This window comes from Sorex fumeus, unplaced genomic scaffold, assembly GCF_029834395.1.
Source record: "Sorex fumeus unplaced genomic scaffold, SorFum_2.1 ptg000014l, whole genome shotgun sequence".
Taxonomy (NCBI): domain Eukaryota; kingdom Metazoa; phylum Chordata; class Mammalia; order Eulipotyphla; family Soricidae; genus Sorex; species Sorex fumeus.
In genome coordinates, this window is record NW_026606071.1 from 13,406,525 (window position 1) to 13,428,660 (window position 22,136).

Below are 22,136 nucleotides of genomic sequence, written 5' to 3' on the forward strand. Positions count from 1 at the left end.
CCATTGAATGGATATCTTAAGATGATTTACAAACTGTCACTACTGTACATGTGAAAAATGTTGAAAAAATAGGATGGTCTGACAGATGTACGGACTTTTTTGTAGTTGAGTGCAAAATAATAGAGGAAGAAAAGCGAGTTTTTATTGATATTGAGGTGGGACCACTTAGTTTCCCCCTCTGCCCTTTATTAGCTGTGTAAACTTGGCCAAATTGCTTGACTCCAGCTAAACTAAAGGTAAAAGGTAAAGGCCCTCCCGTTGATCGTCGATTTGCTCGAGCGGGCCCAGTAACGTCTCCATTGGAGACTTTGTTGTTACTGTGTCTGGCATATCGAATACTCTCGGTAGCTTGCCGGGCTCTCCGAGAGGGGCGGAGGAATCGAACTCGGGTCGGCCATGTTGGCCGCTTGTAAGGCGAACGCCCTAGCCGCTGTGCTATCGCTCCAGCCCAGCTAAACTAAGGTAAAGGTAATTTTGTTTATAATTTCTTCATAATTTTACCTCTTCCAGTTGTTTTGAGATTTATATGAAAAAGAGTGTGGTAAGGGTAGGACCTGCATTGTACACTTCAAATAAGTACTCAATAAACCTTAGCCCTCATTCCCAACACCAGGTTCATCTTGTAGTTTACACATCAGATTAGTTTCATGTGATAACACTTAAGGAGTTGTCAATTAACAAGGTCAACAACCTCTCACCCATCTTCAGTGTTCCCAGGAAACAAAGTACAACCCATATAAAGAAACTGAACTTAGAAATGTCCTTGCAATCCTAGCCTGTGCGTACGTGCCTGCGTACGTGCCTCTGTGTGTGTGTGTGTGTGTGTGTGTGTGTGTGTGTGTGTGTGTGCGTGTGTGTTACTGTCATTTGCATGTGCACAGCCTTAACAGAAACTTTTTGTTTAAAGGAAAAGACAGTAGTAGGAAGCAGTACTGTCTTCCTTCATTCGATATTGCAAAGCCTTGGGGAGTAACATATTCACTGCTTTTTGACCTAGAACCAGCAGGGGTTAAGCTTCAGAAGATCCTCTTTGAATGGTATGATTATTATTTCCCCCCCTAAAATTACTTAAATGTGGCTAACTTTAAGATCCTGAATGAATAAAAATCCGAGGAAATTTGAATGCTGCTGAAGCTGGGAGATAAGTGTCCTACTCCAAGGAAGGACTTAATTTATTCAGAGCACCAAGCAACCCAGGAAACAAGGACTGCTTTATGTGGTCAAGTAATTAACCTGCTAAAACAATGATCACTTGCAAAAAAAAAAATGCAGGGAGAGTTTGTTTAAAAAAAGGAAAATGTTGGTAAGCTACTCTTGCTTTCATGCAGAATCAGCAGTTGAAAACTCTAATTCTGAGCTCTTAAAAGAAAAAAACCTTTCCATCCTGAGTGGGCAGAGGAAAAAACTGTTTCCTGAAAAACAAAAACCTCGTTTTTGTCCTTTTTGGGTTTTTTTTCCAGATTTTTTTTAAAAAAGAGAGAGAGATGTAATTTAGAAGGGATAATCACAAGCAACACTTTCTGCTGAGAACAAAAACCAAAGCAAAAAATATTTATGGACATTCCCAAGAAACCGCTATGGCAAATCTCATTGGAACTTTAATTCATGTGGAGGCTTTGAAACATCAGAACCCAGAAGGAAATGAAAGGGCATTGGAAAAACAGAGGACAACTCTAGTTTCTCCTCTATCCATATCTCTCTATAAACTGCAAAGAAAGTCCGTATTTTTAGCAAAATTGCCCTCTCTTTTTTAAACAGCAGTTCTGGACCTGCGTCCACAGAATGGTGCCAGCACCTCTGCAGCACTGTGGATCCAAACCCACCAGAACATTTTGTTCTTCAAAAGTAGAGATAATGAGCCCTCGAGACCTGAGAAAAGAAATTTGCAAAATATATCAAGGAATTGACATGAAGAAAAGTTCCTTTTAGTTCCCAGTGAATTCCTCAGTAATTTGTGGTTTGTCCTGAAATGATAACAGTTCCAAGAACTGTGGCCTACAGCATGGGAACATCCCTGGCCTCTGAACAAAAGAAGCCACACAGAGTTATGGTACCAAAAGTGCTTTTCAAAACTTTATGTTTCAATACACCATAGCCATGCCTCCAGACCTTGCGCCAGGCAGTATCATTCAGGGCAAACCGGAGGGGCCTCACTTGCCCCAATGGAGCCAGCCCGGGCAGCTGGAAACCTCCAGAACTCAACCACTGCCACACTCATAACCGCTCTCTACACGCTTGGATGTGCCTCATCCATGAGGGAATTTATTCCTGGACATCTCATACTTCATACCACTAATATTCCAAGAGTAGCACCGTAGCACTGTCCTCCCGTTGTTCATCGATTTGCTCAAGCGGGCACCAGTAACATCTCCATTGTGAGACTTGCTGTTACTGTTTTTGGCATATCGAATACATCAGTAGGAGTTTGCCAGGCTCTGCCGTGGGGGCGGGATACTCTCAGTAGCTTGCCAAGCTCTCCAAAGAGATGGAGGAATCGAACCCGGGTCGGCCATGTGCAAGGCAAACGCCCTACCCACTGTGCTAGCACTCCACCAATAAACATATACATATATATATATATATATATATATATTTACAGTTACTAATCTCTTGGGCTGGAGCGATAGCACAGCGGGTAGGGCGTTCGCCTTACAAGCGGCCAACATGGCCGACCCGAGTTCGATTCCTCCGCCCCTCTTGGAGAGCCTGGCAAGCTACTGAGAGTATTCGATATGCCAGACACAGTAACAACAAAGTCTCCAATGGAGACGTTACTGGGCCCGCTCGAGCAAATCGACGATCAACGGGAGGGCCTTTTACTAATCTCTTATAGAAGGGCTTAATGGCTCCTGGGTGAAATAGAACAATCTTCACACACTTTCCCCTAAGAAATCTGCTTTAGAATATTTTAGCAGATTATTCATAACACATAATGCAAAATAAATTATTTTGGTTATGCTTTACTTATGCTTTGGGGGCAGGGGTTGGGGTTTGGAATGGAAACATCCTAAATATGGTGGTGGGAAGGTGTAATGGTGGTGGGAATATTAAATATAATCAAATATTGTGAACTCTTATAAAAACAAAATAAAATTTTAAAAAGTCATGTTTGTCAGTAATAAGTGAAGTAACAAACAAACAGAAACAGGCAAAGAAACATTTCCCACATAACCTCATAGAAATGGCAAAGCAGAGGCATGAATTAATGCTATAGAATACTCATGATCAAGGAAATACAGTGTAATATGCCAAGTTACCCTCCATGAACTAACTTGAATACTTGGATAAATAAAAACCAAGATACTTGATTGTGGTATTTTATAGATCAGTTGACTCTAATTTTCTGATGTTACTCTAAAAAAATATTAAGTGCTATTAAAAACTATATATTTCCAGGGTTGTACAGGAATTAAGGCCATTAAGACCCTGCATGTAGCTACCCCTGGTTGGATTCTGGAGAACTCCAGGGCCAAATAACATTGTATCCTAGGGCTCTCACATAGGAAAAACTATTTAGTCCTCCTGGATACCACTTGGAGGGTCCTTCCCACTCAAAATGAGCCATGCACTTCTATAATCATTCAGATCATTAAAGACCGTCATTTTATTTATTAATTTACTTATGTATGTATGTATGTATGTATGTATTTATTTATTGCTTTTTGGGTCACACTGGGCGATGCTCAGGGGTTACTCCTGGCTCTGCACTCAGGAATCACTCCTAGTGGTGCTTGGGGGACCATATGGGATGCTGGGAATCGAACCCGGTTGGCTGCGTGCAAGGCAAATGTACCACCCGCTGTGCTATCACTCCAGCCCCAAAGACAGTCATTTTAGATAGCTATGCTCCTAAATTTTCCCACTTTTCTATCAAATGTCTGTTCTCTATCAAATCCCTGTGGAATGACACGATGAATACATCAGTATATTTTTCTTAACTTTTCCTACAAATTTTTAAAAATCACATTGAGATTTTATTGTTTAACTAGATGTGTTAGCACATTTTCACTTAATTTGTCATCTGAATTTGCTAAGATTATGAGGGCATTTTATAATGATAATTTTAAAGGCAACATATTTTATCATATTAATATACCTTAATTTGTTAGTTGTCTCATGCTATTGTACATTTGCATACTTGTACACATTTGCAAATACTTCGTGTGATACTATTACAAGTAATGATGAAATTTTTAACATTTTCTAGCTAAGATGTGAAAGAATTATATATTTTTAACATATGTATATATCTCAGTTTGGGCTACTAACACCATGTAATTTTATTAATCTAGTATTTGTTTTAATAGAATTTATCAAAACTTAAGAGGACTCATTTTCCCTCTAGACATAGAGATTACATAAAATGTGGAAAATATTTGAATAGACACTAAATAGACATTTATCTAAAGGAAATATTTTTTTTTCTTTTTGGGTCACACCCAGCGATGCACAGGGGTTACTCCTGGTTCATGCACTCAGGACTTACTCCTTGCCAAGCTCGGGGGACCATATGGGATGCTGGGAATCAAACCTAGGTCAGCCATGTGCAAGGCAAACGCCCTACCTGCTGTGCTATCACTCCAGCCCCCTAAAGGAAATATTTAAAAAGCCCAATAAACACCTGAAAAGATGTTTGGTATCATTACTCAGGGAATGTGCAAATCAAAACCACAAAGACAACTCTTGACACTCACTACAGTGGCCCTTCCGTTGATCGTCGATTTGCTCGAGCGGGCCCAGTAACGTCTCCATTGGAGACTTTGTTGTTACTGTGTCTGGCATATCGAATACTCTCGGTAGCTTGCCGGGCTCTCCGAGAGGGGCGGAAGAATGGAACTCGGGTCGGCCATGTTGGCCGCTTGTAAGGCAAACGCCCTACCCACTGTGCTATCGCTCAGTGGCAGCAACCAAAAAGGCAATATTAAGATGGAAAGAACATAGAGAAATTAGAACCCATGTGCCCTGCTGGTGGGACTGTAGTCTGGTATAATAATTTTGGAAAATAGCATGGCAGTTCCTTAGTAGTGAGATATCAAGTTATCATATGACCCAACACTTCTACTTCCGGTTACTCAAGAGAATTGAAAACACAAAAAATTGTAAATAATAGAACTATTCTTAACAGTCAAAGAGTAGAAACAACCCAACTCTTTATCAAGTACATACCAGTAAACAAAATGTGATAGTGTCATGCAGTGAAATATTATTCAGCAATTAAAAATGTATGAAATACTGATACTTGATACAACATAGATGAATCTTGAGATATCACACCAAGTAAGAGGCCCTCCCGTTGATCATCGATTTGCTTGAGCGGGCCCAGTAAAGTCTCCATTGGAGACTTTGTTGTTACTGTGTTTGGCATATCGAATACGTCACGGGGAGCTTGCCAGGCTCTGCCGTGCGGGCGAGATACTCTCGGTAGCTTGCCGGGCTCTCCGAGAGGGGCGGAGGAATCGAACTCGGGTTGGCCATGTTGGCTGCGTGCAAGGCAAACGCCCTACTGCTGTGCTATCGCTCCAGTCCTCGCTGGAGTTCTCGCGCGAGGTGTACTTCTGCCCTTTAGGCTCTCCAAGCGGCACCATGGCGGTCGGCAAAAATCACACCAAGTAATAAAAGGCTATTCATTTTATAAATCTATTTATATAACATATACAAGCTAAGCAAAGTCATAAAGATAGACAAGAGTTAAGTGACTCCAGAGGTGCAAGCTGGCTGGAAAGGAATGAGGAGTGGCTGTTAACAGGTATGAGATATCTTTGGTGATCTTCTAAATGTTATAAAAATAGATATTATGGCTAACAATTTTGTGAATATCTAGAGAAACTTTAAGTGGATATTATGTACAATTACACCTCAAGAAAGCTATTAATAGTTAAGATGATTCCTATTCTTAAAACATTATGAGAATACTCATATATTGTCTCCTTCTAATAGTTTTAAAGATTCCAGTAATGGTCACACCATATTCTTGGCTACGTGGCTTTTCTGGCAAGAGAGCACCATTCTCTTTTTATCCCAGGGTCACTCTTGCTAGTACTTTGTGGCGTGGTTCAATTCTCTAGGCCTGCAGTGTTGGGAACTGCCTCTGGTATTCAGAGGGTCATGCAGTGTCAGGGATCAAACTCAGGCCTCATACCAGCTATGAATGTGTTCTGTCACTTCAAACTATATACATAGCTCCTAAACATTTTCCTTAGTAAATGTTCCAGAGAATCATGTAACCAGAGAAGATAATTACTGAAGTTTCTAGTCAAATTTCAGATGATAGACTTATACAAGACTTTTTAAGAACCTAGTTTAGACAATGCTTCATGGGTGAAATATTTATTTTGAGAGAAATTAATTAAATTCACTGTATTTTACTATAAATTAAAAACAAACATGAGTTTCTCCTATCCAGGGACTGGAATAAGAATTAGTTATGCTAGACAGATATTGCAAAACTTTGACACAAACAACATAAATCTCCCACTTGGTTATTTTCATTTCTTACTGTTTTAAGGAAAAAAATGTAGTCTGGTCCATTTGGTTGAGATGGCATTTGTTTAATTTTTTGAAAGCATTTTGCAGGTGACACTGATATGTGCAGTTACACGAATGGAAGAGGGGCAGGAACTGCAAGGTTGTGGAAGAACAGGAAGACACATAACTATTTCCCTGATTGTTTTTCTAAAGATATTGTCTGCCAGCCCGGACAGCTTTTAAAACCTTATATTAATCATTTTCACTCTTGCAAGTCTATATCTCATATCTTTTTGGAGACCTCCATAAGAAAGGGGGGGAAAGCATGTATAGATGCTGGAGTGAAGGAATTGGGAAAAGAGCATAGATAAAAGGAAACTGGGTGCTTCCTTCTGAAGGAAGGATATGTTTTAACTACCTCTTCTGCATCTTCCTATGTACAGGTAAGCACCCTACCAAAACAGTTTTATTTTATAAACTAAAACAAAAACTTTATTTTTCATCCAATCTCTTTCCGCTGTCAACCTGTCCTCTTTTCTTTTCACAAACCACAGCCTCTGGAAGTCACAGCTTCAAAGCAAGTTGCTCAGTCTCTATCATAGAGATTTGAACTGCAGAAAGCAGTGATGTACGTACCCAATTTAACTGACCAATCCCCAGGGAGTCACCTCATTCAGTCAGTTATTCAGTATGCACAACCTCTGTGACTGGTCACTCCTTTGAATTCTAAATTCATAGAACTAAAACCTAGCATTGCATCCAACACAAACTGAAATCATCTTGCCTCAAATCTGGTTTTCCTTTTTTCCTCTGTTAACAAACTAGACAATCATCCAAGAATGGTTGTTCAGAATAAAAGTTTGTGGAATCATCTTTCACATGATCCTTCATCTTACTGTCCTCCTGTTATTGTTCATCAATTTGCTCGAGCAGACACCAGTAACGTCTCCATTGTGGGACTTGTTGTTACTGTTTTTGGCATATCGAATACGCCACAGGGAGCTTGTCAGGCTCTGCTGTGCGCGCAGGATGCTCTCAGTAGCTTGCCAGGCTCTCCGAGAGGGAGTGAGGAATCGAACCTGGGTTGGTCGCGTGCAAGGCAAATGCCCTTCCAGCTGTGCTATCATTCCAGCCAATAGAACATAGTTTCATCTTACACATCCAAGTAATTAGGGAACTCCCTGAGGGCTATCTCTCCATTTGTCTCAACCTCTTCCTTTACTACCATCTATTACCAGGATGACTAGAATATTCTAAGTAGTCTCTGCCTTTAGATTTATCTCCTTTTAATCCATCCTCCACACAATGTCCTGACAACAACCCTCACAAAGCCCAAATATGTGAAATTCACTTAAAATTTTTCAGTGGCATCAAGGGCCTTAAAATAAAAAATAGCTTATCACAGCCCTTGCTCACTTCTCCATCTTTTCTTCCTTTTGTCAGGAAATCTTTCAGTTGCATGAATGAATTGGGTATGTTATGCATTGAAGCCAATTATTTCTTCTATTTTCAGAGTCTAAGAAAGTCATCTTACAAAAGATTCCTTAGACATTATAGATAATTAGAAGACCCATTTCATGCCAATTTATGCTTAAAATATCGCAAATTTTGTGCAAATTGAGGGTACTCTGTATAATTTCTATTTTTATGGAATGGTTAGCAAGGAAACAGTGTATTGTTTATGTCTCTTATCTGCTAGCATACATTACATTTTGTAATGCTATAAACATTGTATTTGACCCCAACTTTAAATTGCCTTTACACTTTTTTTTATTTTTTAAATTAAACATAAGTAAACCAAAATTTTAATCTTTTAATACTTTATTAAGGATGCAGATTCCAGTGATTGTATTCTAGTTTTTTTAAAAAAATTTAATTCTGAAAATTTTAATTCAAATCTACTGTGAAAGAAAAAGTGAAGAAGGCATTTGAAGCTAGATGAACTTGAATTCTGATCCCAGGTGGAAATTAGCTAAGTTAGAAAAGTGCCAAGTATCTCTGAAACTTGTTTTCTCACTTATAAAATGAAAATGCTTTATGTATATGGTTGTTAGGAGTTTAAATGAAACCAAATGAATAAAACAATGAATGATTTTTTATTTATAATGGGACTTTACCTTAGCAAACTTCATTCTGTCTCCTTGAACTTATATATTTCTCTGACCAGATATTCCCACAGACACAGAACTACCCATTTTATAAACACATACCCTAAAAACCTTCCAAAATTAAACTGATAATTAGAAACAATGTTGTGGGACTATTTGTACTAGTTGTCAGGACTGGAGCAAAGCCAAAGTCATTAAATCTCTTACAAATTTAGTAATATAAAAGGTCCTACAATTGGCCATTGTAATTATTCTATTTCTGGGAAGAAAGTAGACAGGTTTATTTGCAGTATCCCATGCTTAATCATTAGTATTAAATGAATTAGGACCATAACTAATCAAAGACGCAAACAGTTGATTACTGCTATTTTGTAAAAGAAAAAAGTAATTGATGTGCCCACAGGTTAAAGCAGCCAAAAAGGCCTCTGAATAAATGGGCAAGCTCTTTTTCTGCCTTAGAATTTGTTTTCAATAGTCTTTAGTCTGTGATTACTTAAATATTCATTTATTTCACAAGGCTTTTTGTGCAAAATGCAATTTAAAAACCAAACACGTTCTTAATAAATTGGGCTAACAACTTTCTTCAAAAGAAAAACAAGATAAATCATAATATTCCATCTATAAAATTTGACTTAGTATGGCTATAAAGGCAATGGTTCCATTTTAGTTGGGAAGTTAATGAAATCTACTACATTTATTTGTGATGATAGACTTATAGTAGAAGAGATGGGATGGACAATGTATTATTTTTTCATTAATTTTCCAATATACATTTTGCAATCTTTTATTTACTATTTAGCACATCCATAGCGACTATATACTTATAATTGCATCTGTAATTGGTGACCCAGTTGCAGCTTACAATCTGGCTAAAAGTATTGGTATAATTAGCATCCATCTTTCTTTTGGCTTTTCAAAGGATTATTACAATCACTAAATTTAAATTCCAGTGGTGCTCCACAGAGGGTGGAATCCTTCCAACTAGTTATAAAATAATCAGCCCTTTGCTTATTCTGACAGCAAATTATAGCACACAGCTGGCATAGGACCTAAACATGAGAGATCATTCATTTGTTTCTGATCACATTTGAACCTGCTCTGCCCCATATAAGCACATTCTTAAATAGTTTTCTTTTATCATATTTTAAAATAAAGGACTTAGTTGATTGCAATCAGTTAGAAAACCAACTTTTTTCTTATAAGAAAGACTTTTATCTTTATATATAAGATAGAAAAATTCTGTGTATGTGATATGCATGTAAGTATGTTTATATAGGAAAACAAGGTGACTATTCTGTTTTTTATAGAAAGATCTAATAAATGGAAAGATATCAGAAGATATGATTTTTTTTTCATTAATTTAACTGGTCTAAACTATGTCCAGAAAGCTGTAGAGCATGTATTCTGGGTATGTCTGTGATGATGTTTTCAGAAGAGATTAGCATTTGAATTGTTGGCTGAAGGGAAAACCTCTGTCACTATTCAGGTGGGCATGGTCTAATCACTTGAGGACCTGAAGAGAACCAAAAGGCAGAGGAGAGAAGAACTTGCACTTTTGACCTGAAACATCCATCTTTACTCCCCTTGAAATTAGTGCTCCCTGTTTTTATTTATTTAATGGGGTTACGGAGCTCTGCCACATCTGGTGAAGCTCAGGAGTACCTCCCAGCTCCGCTTGGAGGGCACTCTACTTGGTGCTTGAGGACAATGTGGTGTCAGGGATTAAACTGGGGGCTGAACCTAAATATCTCTGGCTCCAGCTCCAAGATTTTAGCCCTTCATTCTTAAACTACAAGTACATCACCAGCTTTCCAGTTTCTCTAGTTTACAGATGGCAAATTATTGAACTTTTTGATATTCATGATGACATAAACCAATTCCTGTAATCAGTCACCTTTCTCTTTTTCTCTTATCTGCTTCTCTGGAGAAAACTAACACAAGGCTTAGGATTTTGGTATGAAAGACATCACAGATCAGTGAAATTGGTAGAGAATAAGGTGAGACTATAGATTGTGGTTCTGCAAGTCAAGGCATGGCCATGCTGAGTGTCTTCATCAGGAAGCCACCCCAATGACTTTCTATCAAGAAGATATATTCAAGGCAGTGAGAATCCATGAAAATCAAAACGTGTTGTATCAGAACTTAGCAGTGATTTCTAATAAAGACCTAACTCTTACATCCTCACTGGAAATGCCTTTACTTGGACCAAGAATTAGGACCCTTCCAAGATCTGGTTTACACAAAATAACTTGAATTACATTTCTGAATAAGCCAAATATTTAGAGATCTTTGGATTCCATTACTTTAGTGTCTAGTACTGTGTTTTTCCCAAGTAAGTGTCCATGAATATTATCCAGAGAAATGCTGGCATACTCAACATAAACAGGAAGCACACTGCACACAGAGTTCTGCACTGTAATGTGACATGGAATGCTTCCCCATGTAAATGAAAGCTTTGCCCCGAATGCTGCAGTAAAAGTTATGTGTCACATTGTTGAAATGGTTCCCACACCTAATAGTATATATATTTTCTTTCTTAGCCACATACCTAAGAACAATAACGAGAAACACAAATTTGGGAAACACAGATGAATGTGCCAATACACTTTCTGTTACAAGTTGAAAAAAATGGCTGTAAAAGGCTATTTTTTAAAAATCACCATGAAAAGTTGAAAAGGAAATGATTACTAGTGTTGCTTTGTAGTTTAAGAGATTCAGCAAAATCAGGGCTGGTGTTTCTAGGATTCCCTTGTCTCTTTTCATAGTTACAAGATGGTAACATGTTAATATGGTGGTAAGGTATACTAACATGTTTAAGTCTTCCTTACCCTAAAACATTTGGGGGAGAGGTTTAAGCCAGCCTTGGCAGTGCTCAAGGGACCATGTGGAGCTGGAGAGCAAACCAGGGCTGTCCATGATGAAGACTAGGATCTTAACCCCTGTATTATCTCTCCAGTCCCACCCAAAAACATTTTAGGATAGTTACTTTAAGATGGCTTTTTGTAAGATTTTTTAAGATCAAGACATATCTATACTTGCAACATTCTCAAGCCTGGCAAGCTACCGAGAGTATCCCACTTGCACGGCAGAGCCTAGCAAGCTCCCCGTGGCATATTCAATATGTGAAAAACAGTAACAAGTCTCACAATGAAGACATTACTGGTGCCCACTTAAGCAAATCAATGAACAATGGGAAGACATTGCTACAGTGCTACTTCCAAACTCACTATTACAGTGTATTGTTATAGCAATATCCATTCTCAATCCTCTTCCTATATGACCAATTCAGAGGCAATTCACTGTCCAGTCTCCTTCCTGCCTCTCCTCCCCTCTCAATCATGCTAGAAGAAAATAAGACGATTGAGTTAGAGTACCACTGTAGTAGTCTAGGTGGAACCAAGAAATCAAATGCAGTCATTTGTATAAAGTTTTATTAGCATGTCATTTACATGCACATTGTTTATGGTTGGCTTTATAATTTGAAATAATTGATCAGTCATGGAAAAGCAGTGTTGTGGAAAACCCAAGATTATAATTGGCTCTTTCTAGAAATAAACATTGCTAAACCCTTACTAGGTAATTTTAACAATGTGTTAACAATAGTAAGCAAGAGGGAATGACTATCAGATATAGTGAGGAAATATAGGTGATAGAGGACTAGAAGAGTGGCTTTAAGAAAACATCAATTTTAGGAGGATACCCAGACTTTCAGATATTGTATGTCAAGCAAGGAAGATAACATGAAATTGGGAAATTTGAGTGAGAAGAGGATACAGAATGAGAGATTATGACCTTGGTTTTCAGTGTGAGTGATTTCACATTTGAGGATATTATGTGCAAAAGAAAGATAGGCTATCTGACTTCATTGCCCAGAAAGGAAACAGAAAATAAAATGGACAAGTGGAAAATTTTGGACATGCTTCTGGGCCAGAAAAAAAATAAGATATGGAACTAGAATGTGCTCACAAAAATTTCCAAATATCCTCTTTTCTCTCCTTTCTGCACCTTCAATTGTCAAGATCTCCACAGAATGTGATGACACTATACACGTCATATCTGGTGAACTTAACATGTGCAGTTTATCCTTATTAGCATATCGCTTTATAAATTATTTGTAACCCCCAAATCAACACATAATATGCTTACATGATGATTACAGACATACGGTGGTGAAATATTTGAGTTGCCTGCCACCTGTACCTAGCTGAGGTGGGAATCAGGCAATGCTTGCATTTTTGTGCAGGACAGGTGTCTGGTGGTGCTGAAGGATCATACCTTACAAGGCTTGAAAGACCATCTGGGTGTGAAGTATTGAACCTGGGTCTGCTGCATGCAAAGTAAGCACCCTACCCACTGTATTATTTCTCAGTTCCCAGATGCTTTGCCTTTTCATTTTAGCTTTCATACTTTATTTATTTATTTATTTATTTATTAGTGAAACACCATGAGGTACAGTTGTAGACTTACAAACTTTCATGATTGGGTTTCAGTTATACAGTGATTGAGTATCCATACCTTAACCAGTGCCCATTCTCCACCACCAATGAATGATCCTAGTAGCCCTCCCAACCCCACATCCTATCCCCCTCCCACACCACCCCACCTCTGTGGCAGGGCATTCCCTTTTGCTCACTCTTTCCTTTATGGTATTGTAGTTTGCAATAGAGGTATTGAGCAGCTATCGTGTTTGGTCTATAGTCTATATTCAGCACTCATCTTGCATCCCGAGCGAGTCCTCCAAACATCCTTTACTTGGTGTTCCCTTCTCTATCCAAGCGGTCTTTTCCTCCAGCATGTGAAGATAGGTTCCAAGCCCTGGAGCAGACCTGGTACTTATCTCAACTTTTCTTGGGTCTTCAATTCCCATTCTGTTACTTTATATGCCCCAGATGAATACAGTCTTTCTGTGTCTGTCCCTCTCTTTCTGGCTCATTTCACTTAGCATGATACTTTCCTTGTAGAACCAGATGTATGTAAATCTCATGACTTCATCTTTTCTAAAAGCTGCCTAATATTCCATTGTGTAGATGTACCAAAGTTTCTTTAACTAGTCATGTGTTCTCAGGCTCACAGGTTTTTTCCAAATTTTGGCTATTCTGAACAGTGCAGCAATGAACATAGAAGTGCAGATGTCATTTCAACTGTACTTTTTTGCCTCTCCGGGATATATTCCCAGGAGTGGTATTGCTGCGTCAAATGGAAGCTCAATTTCTAATTCTTTGAGATCATCCATACTGTTTTCCAAAAGGGCTGAACCAGTTGGCATTCCCACCAGCAATGAAGGAGGGTCCCTTTCTCGCCATACCCACGTCAGTCTCTGTGGTGTGAGATGATATCTCATTGTTGTTTTGATCTGCTTCTCCCAATGATTAGTGACATAGAGCATTTTCTCATGTGCCTTTTTGCCATTCGGATTTCTTTTGTCTTTGTCTTCTGGTCACTGTTTCTTTTGAGGTGCAGAAGCTTCTTAGTTTAAGATAGTCCCATTTGTCTATCTCTGTTTTCACTTGCTTGGCCAGTGGAGTGTCATCTTTGAAGATACCATTAGCTTCAATGTCATGGAGGGTTTTGCCAACCTTGTCTTCAGTGTACCTTATGGATTCCGGACTGATGTTGAGGTCTTTAGTCCATTTTTATCTTACTTTTGTACATGGTGTTAGGTAGAGATCTGAATCCAGTTTTTTGCATGTAGCTGTCCAGTTTTGCCAGCACAATTTGTTAAAGAGGTTTTCCTTGCTCCACTTCACATTCCTTCATCCCTTGTCAAAGATTAGATGATCATATGTTTGGGAGGAGATGTCAGTATATTCAACCCTTTTCCACTTGTATGCGGTTCTGCCTTTGTTCCAGTACCATGCTGTTTTAATTATTACTGCTTTGTAGTAGAGTTTGAAGTTGGGGAGGTTGATTCCTCCCATTTTCTTTTTCCCAAGAATTGCTTTAGCTATTTGTGGGGGCTTATTGTTCCATGTGAATTTCAGGAGTGTTTGCTTCATTTCTTTAAAGAATGTCATGGGTATCATTATAGGAATCACATTGAATTTGTACAATGCTTTGGGGAGTATTCTCATTTTGACAATGTTAATTCTCCCGATCCATGAGCAGGGGATTTTCCTATTTCTTCGTGTCTTCTTTTATTTCCTGAAGTGGCGTTTTATAGTTTTCTTTGTACAGGTCTTTTACGTCCTAGTTAAGCTGATTCCTAGGTACTTGATTTTCTGAGGCACAATTGTGAATGGAATTGTTTTTTTCAAGTCACTTTCTTCTCTCTCACTATTTGCATATAGGAAAGCCATGAACTTTTGGGTATTGATTTTATAGCCTGCAACTTTACTATACAGTCTATTGTTTCTAGGAGTTTCTTGGTAGAGGTTTTAGGGTTCTCTAAGTATAGTATCATATGGTCTGTGAAAAGTGAAAGCTTGATTTCTTCCTTTCCTACCTGAATGCCCTTAATATCTTTTTCTTGTCTGCTATTGCAAGTACTCCAGTACTATGTTGAACAGCAGTGAAGAGTGTGGGCATCCTTGTCTCGTTCCTGATCTTAAAAGGAAGGCTCTCAGTTTTTCCCCACTGAGGATGATGCTTGCTATAGGCTTGTGGTAGATGGCTTTAATTATATTGAGTAAAGTACCTTCTATACCCATTTTGGCAAGGGTTTTCATCATAAACGGGTGCTGGATCTTGTCAAATGCTTTCTCTGCATCTATTGATATGATCATATGGTTTTATTTTTTCTTTTGTTGATATGATTATGTTGATTGATTTTCGAATGTTAAACCATCCTTGCATCTATGGGATGATCGCACTTGGTCATGGTGTATGATCTTTTTGATGAGTTGTTGAATTCTATTTGCCAGTATTTTGTTGAGAATCTTCGCATCCGTGTTCATCAGGGATATCGGCCTGCAGTTTTCTTTTCTTGTGGTGTCTTTGTTTCCATGGAAGTTTGGTATTAAAGAGATATAAGTTTAATAGAAACTGGGAGTTTCTGTTTCTTCAACTTCCTGGAAAAGCTTAAGAAGAACTGGAAATAAGTCCTCTTTAATGAGGCTTCTGGACTTTTTTCATCGCCCTCTCCTTGTGGTGGGGATTTGCATTGTTTTCATGTTGATGTGGTGGTATGGAGACTGAGATGTTACACGAGATAGCTGGGTATGAGTAATTTACCTGGGGCTGCGTGAGCATGTGCAGGCCCAAATTAGGCCACACCCACTTCTTCAAAGGCCACGCCCACTCTCGGAGGCCACGTCCCCTACAGGTACCTAGTGTGCGTGGGGGGTACAACCTGAGGTATGGAGAAGGCCAGGCAGCAGCGTTGGGGATGAACAGGAAGAGGCTCAGGGATAGTGAGTGGCCCAGTATCCTAGAGGATGCCTGGGGCACATACGCAGGGAGAGCGAAGTACCAGGTTCAAATCAATTTTAGCTTTCATACTTTAAAACAAGCGTTCCATTGTGTGTCTTTTAGTGTCATTTTTTCTAAAGTTTCATACTTTTGATTTGGTTTTGATTTCACTTTTAAATTACAGTGTAATTAAATGTTTCTACACATGAAGCTACAATGGTGTCTTCCGGAGAAAATGTTAAACTTCATTCAGGCATGAATTATGGTGGTGTTGGCCATGAGAGCAATGTTATTCAGAACTATGTATTAGATATCAAAGACACATCAAATAAGTTATGTGTTGGTAGACTGGTAAAAATATAAAAAGAAAATTGAAGGAAACTAACCTCAAATGTAAGCTGATATAATAATCTTGTATTTCCCAAGAAGCAGTGCTACAGCATTCACTGTTTGTGGCATCTTACAAAACATGATGACCATAAAAAGAACTAGCCATACCTTAGCCCACAGTCCATGGCCATATTATAAATTCAAAAAATATCTTATCTTAATGCAACAAATAGAGAATGTTACTGTTTCTAAAAGTGTCTGTATTACCAGAGAATAGATTTTTTTTTTTAAAAAAAAAACTCATGTGTTATTTTCAATAAGCAGGCTCTTACAAGTATTTCTAAAAGGGAGTTCAAGGATGACTGGGGTCAAAAGTTAGAACTTCCAGGCAAGAAGACTGAGAAACTTCTAAGAATCCCATTAACAGTACTGTAAATCATGATACTTTAAATTTTAAAATAAAGTTAAAAATACTTAAAAAGCAAAAGACAACCACACGTGTTTAAAAAGTGCTTTTTAATTCTGAAACCAAAGGATCATTATGCTGATGTAATTTTTAAACTGAAGTCTTCATAATGTCGTCTATATGCTTTAAGCAACATGATTAATGAAATATGCAAAGCAATCTGTGTGGAAATTTACAATTAAGGTCTAAAGCCCTTCAATCTTTATATTATAAATTGACAATAATTATCCAACGTCATATAACCTAATTCTGATATTAAGTACAAGTGTTTGCACAATAAGGGAAAGCTTCCAAGTCAGGCATTAAACAAATATTTTCAAAAATAACATAAATGTAAACAGTTACAGAATATCAACATTTATAAATGTTTAGAGACTGGCTAGTCAAAGTATGACCCATTAACTATTTGCAACCCACCCACAATGAAATGAGTGACTTTATGTAAATGAAATAAATTACATCACTAATTACACTGAACTTTTTGTAACAAGACTTCCTTGAAAAGGAAGATTTGCACTCTGGCACAAGTATCTTATCTCATTACAGACTGAAGGATAGGTATTACTTATTTCTTTAAATGCCATTATAATTTTACTGTTCAGAATTAGATTAATGGAATTCACAGGGGGGAGGGGGAAGAGTAAAACGATTTATAATCACCAACTGCAGTTATTTTTTTAATCCCGTCTACCTAGGGAGTGCATTAAAAATACAAATTAAACCTTACAAATTTTCCACAAGTTATATGAATATTCCAAATGTGCAAATGTAACTGGCAAATTTATATAAACTATATAGTCACCTAGAATGGTTCTCTCAATTGCTATTTTGATGAGAGACTTCATCTGCTTTTGATAAATATTTGTTTTCAATCTTTGGAGAAAAATAACTGGATCTGTCATTTGCTAACATAAGGCCTCTAAAGATTAGTTTAGTATATTTTCACATACATTTGAGTCACTAAATACATTGAAATTATCCCTTATGAAAAAAACTGCGTTTTTATACAAATGGTTTGTGCAACCACTTAGCTGCCTTTTTACAATGAAAATTGTTAAAGGGGCCAGCGAGACAGTACAGGAGCTAGGTCAATGTCTTGCATGCACCCAATCCTGGTATTGCATGATCTCCTGACACTGCTGAATGTAGCACTAGTGGCCCCAAGGATCTCAAAATCCATGTGGTGACCTTGAAGGGCCCTGGCAACACATAGCCTGAGCAGCACTGCATCCCAAAATGCTGAAGTTGACACTGAATCCCACATCCCTGTGAGTGCATCTAGGGGTCAGGATCCCAAAATTTTGGAAGGGGAAAGGTATGAAAATTTACAGTTCAGTGTAATCTATTACCTAGGGCAAACATATAAACTAGATTATGTATTTGTGCATAGTTTATAAGTCCTGTGAGTAGAAGAAAGCAGGTATAAAATATTCTTCAAGAACTAGCCTATAATTTGAAATTCAAACACTGAATTTTTTTGAATGACACATTCCTCAGATGATTTTTTTAAAAATATGGTCTTACATGAAAGCAATTATTTTATTATCATTAACTTAGTTCTACTTGCTTAATACTGAAGGCAGTAACAATAGACAATTTTTAAAAAGACAGTTTTAGATATACAAGAACCCAATTTAGCTTTTGCAATGGCTAGTTTATTGAAATGTATATGATATATATGTATGTGTAAATATATGTGTGTATATATGTATACACACACATATATATACATATATATATATATATAAAATAAGAAAGCTCCTTTGGCACCTGAGTTGGATACAAGACATAGAGCAAAGAATCTCTATGATACAGTAGCCTAACAACTGTATTTTATCTACTAATATATATACACTTTATATATGTGTGTATGTGTACATATATATACATATACACAAACACATGCAAACATGCTTATGTAAAGATAACTTTTTCTTCAAGAAATGCTGAATACAAAAGGAATTCACCATTTTACCAAATAAAGTGACCTAACAGATATTTTTAAAATTTAGGCATGGAGTTTATCAGAATTTAAGAAGTTAGAGTAATATAAAATTCCAAGGAAGAAAATAAGTTTTTGTCAAAATAACTTAACCAAATTTGAATAATTTTTTGTAAATATGGTCATGAGGTTATAATATTAGCATAACAGGTTTTTTACAGACAGCAAATGGAAAGTCTTCAAGGATTACCCCAAAAAAGGGAAAATCTCCCTCATATTATGACTGAGCATATATTGAGCGGTTATGGGGCAAACATTCTCTTTTCTCTAGACCCTAACATTGGTCCCTGCAAAAAGCCCATTTGAGGCTACTCTACATGGTCATATGCTGAGTCACATTATTTTATGCAAGAACTTTAGAAGAGGTTGATGTTATGTTTTATGATCACATCCACCTCCAGACTGCATCATGTTGATAGTCCTGGTTGTGCCTTTTTTTTAATGTGTACTTTTATGTCTCTCTAATGAGCTTGCTGCAGTCTAAAATTTAGAAGACATCTAATATTCCTTAAGTTATCTGTCAGCATTTTCTTTTATACTTAATAAACATGTCTGACTAAACTGGAGCACATTCAGTTTCAAAGTACCTTCTACTATTGAAATTTCAGAGGATAAAATCCTCTACACCATATAATGTCCATTTTCCACACCTTTTAAATTTGAAGTATGTGAAGAAAAAAAAAAAGACAAGTTAAATAGTGACATGTCACTTTCATCTGCTACAATTTGTATAAAATAACCCTGACTAGGTTTCCAACTTTTGCTTTCCTTTGGTTAAAGGATTTATCCTTATAATAGATTACATATAGATGGAAATCTTATTCAGATTCAAAATACTTGTGATTTAAAAAACATTTTCAAATGTCTTTGAACATATATAAAGTAGTATATATTCTTGCTTAAACTTGGCACTCTTGTCTTAAAATTTTGTTAAAATTGGCATGTGTAGGGCTTGAGAAAACCTATTAATTCCAATGTCATCATCTTGCTTACATGAATGTTAATATGACAAATAATTTTTCTTGATATATGAAATACCTTGAAAAATACACTTGAACTTGAATTCTTTCATTACATGTAAACTCGCACTTTTTTTGTCATATATTTAAATATTTTCTTCTTTGCCAAGTTCAACTCAGGTTAGTAAATGAATATTATGCGAGTTAAATAGTAATTCAGCATTAAAATATTTCCCTAAATTCTTTTATGCAAAAGTGCATTTACAATATAAACATTCCATATATTAAGTTACAAACCACAATCTCACACTGGAGTGGATTTCAACTCCAAATTCAGTCCAAATGGTCCAAATGAGTCAAAGAGGAAAGTGCTAACAGAGTAAATCTGACACAAGTTCGTGGGGACAGGGCAATGAGTCATCGAAGCGGAATCTTTTAGAAACCATACTGCTTTCCTCTGGAATATTTTCTTTGTCCTCTCGATCAGTACACATTCCATTACAAGAGGATCTGGACATCTTGTCTTCAGAGGCCCTTATTGTATGATCCTGAATCTGTGAGGAACTGGAAGTTTCTTCAGGGTGAAACAAATTTCCAAAGTCCCACTGCTGTAGCCAAGAATGTGAAAGGCAGATTTCCGCAGTTAGTCTTTTCCTTTGGGGGGGGGGGGGGGGGCGGGGGGGAAGAAGAAACCAAGAAAAATTGAGAACTAAAAATCAAATTCAATGTATAACTGACTATTTATATATGAAAAACACATACCCATAGTACAAAATCCAAACAGTATAGAAGAGAATAGGAAAACGGGAGTACAAAGAGTACTTTTTAATTTGGACATCTGCTAAAAATTTAACATGGAGCTCACTTATGAGTCCATCTAGTCTAAAAGCTCAGAATATGTGTCAGCTTCACAAAATTAAACAGTCTATGAGTTTTGGATGAAAATACATCTAAGCAACTTTATAAGTTTGTGTTCCTGAGAGCACAATTTGGAAAAAAAGTATTAATGCTACTCTTCAATGACATTTATTCAATATTTAAGTTTTTAAATTTTTTCTATTATGAAATAAATTTGGTCAAACAGAACAGTACTTCAGAATGAAGGAAAATACCTGCATATCCTTAACTTGAAGCTTACCACTATTACCCTTGTAACAAATATCCTAGTCTTCATTTTTAAGTTAGTTCTGATTATAAAAAAAAAATTAGGAAGCGCATTACAAAAAAATTTAAATCTAGGTTAAGATTTTTTTCCAAAAATAAAAATCTACTTATAATCAGAAAAACCTACAAAATAAATAGTTTTTCTACTAAAAACCCAAAAATATTCAAAATATAGCCAGAAAGAGTTTGCTTAGACTTGTATTAAGCAAAAAATACAATAATGAACTAAACCTGTGTTTCCCCCCTTAAACAAGGAAACTAAATCCTCCAGGAGATAAAGTAATTGTCAGATATAAAAGACCAGATTGGTAGCATACTCAAGACCCTCAGACCAAGGAACTAAACCATAATGCCTACATTATGTTTAGGCAGGCCATTTTTTTTTATTTTCTTCATTTTTATTTGCTCTTTTACTTTTATATATATATTATATATATGTATTTTTTTTATTAGTGAAGCACCATGAGGTACAGTTGTAGATTTACAAATCTTTGTGCTTGGGTTTCGGTCATACAATGGTCAAATATCCATCCCTCCACCGGTGCCCATTTTCCACCACCATGGATAATACCCCCCCATCCCCCCCTCCCACCCTGCCTCTGTGACAGGGCATTCCCTTTTGTTCTCTCTCTCCTTTGGGTGTTGTGGTCTGCAAAAGAGGCATTGAGTGGCAAACATGTTCAGTCCATAGTCTACTTTCAACCTACATCTCCCCTCCTGGGAGGATCCTCCAAACACCCTTTATTTGGTGCTTCCTTCTCTATCTGAACTTAGGCAGGCCATTTTAAAGTGAAATATTTTTGAGGAATGATTATGGAGCACCCTAAATGATCGGTTTGAGGCTCTGCATGTTCCTAGAACGAACAGATACCATTGGGCTACGTTAGCATGCAACCGGGATGAATGGAGACGTTACTGGCACCCGCTCGAATAAATTGATGAATAACAGGGATTAAGTGATTAAGTGATTATATAATTATAAATAATTCACCATTAAGTCTTATTATAACCAGTCATGTATATTTGTAAATCTTCTAGTTCTAATTTTTTGAGGGGATTTCAGGGAATACTAAATTCAAGAAAAATAATAACCCAAATTCTTTCCTTTATTTCAAAATATCCTGTTCCATATCTTATGTTTTCAATATCTGAAAATTTTAGGTTTGTTAATTATCTCTTCTACACTCTATATTCCCATTCATTCTATTTGAAACCTGTTTATATACTTATAATAATTTCATATGTTTTAGGATTTATCTTTCTTTTGCTTGCCTTTTTGCACCACACATGGCAGT

At 37.0% G+C, this 22,136-nt stretch overlaps 1 protein-coding gene across 1 annotated transcript in view; it reads right to left on the minus strand.

Annotated features, from left to right (window-relative positions):
* Positions 1-16,747: 16,747 nt before the first annotated feature.
* STK17B (serine/threonine kinase 17b) overlaps positions 16,748-22,136 on the minus strand; it is a 37,425-nt gene continuing 32,036 nt past the window's right edge. Inside the window, exon 8 of the mRNA XM_056111905.1 lies at positions 16,748-20,331. Coding sequence (XP_055967880.1) covers positions 20,049-20,331 — 283 coding nt within the window. The 3' untranslated portion in view covers positions 16,748-20,048. The remainder of the gene's footprint in view (positions 20,332-22,136) is intronic.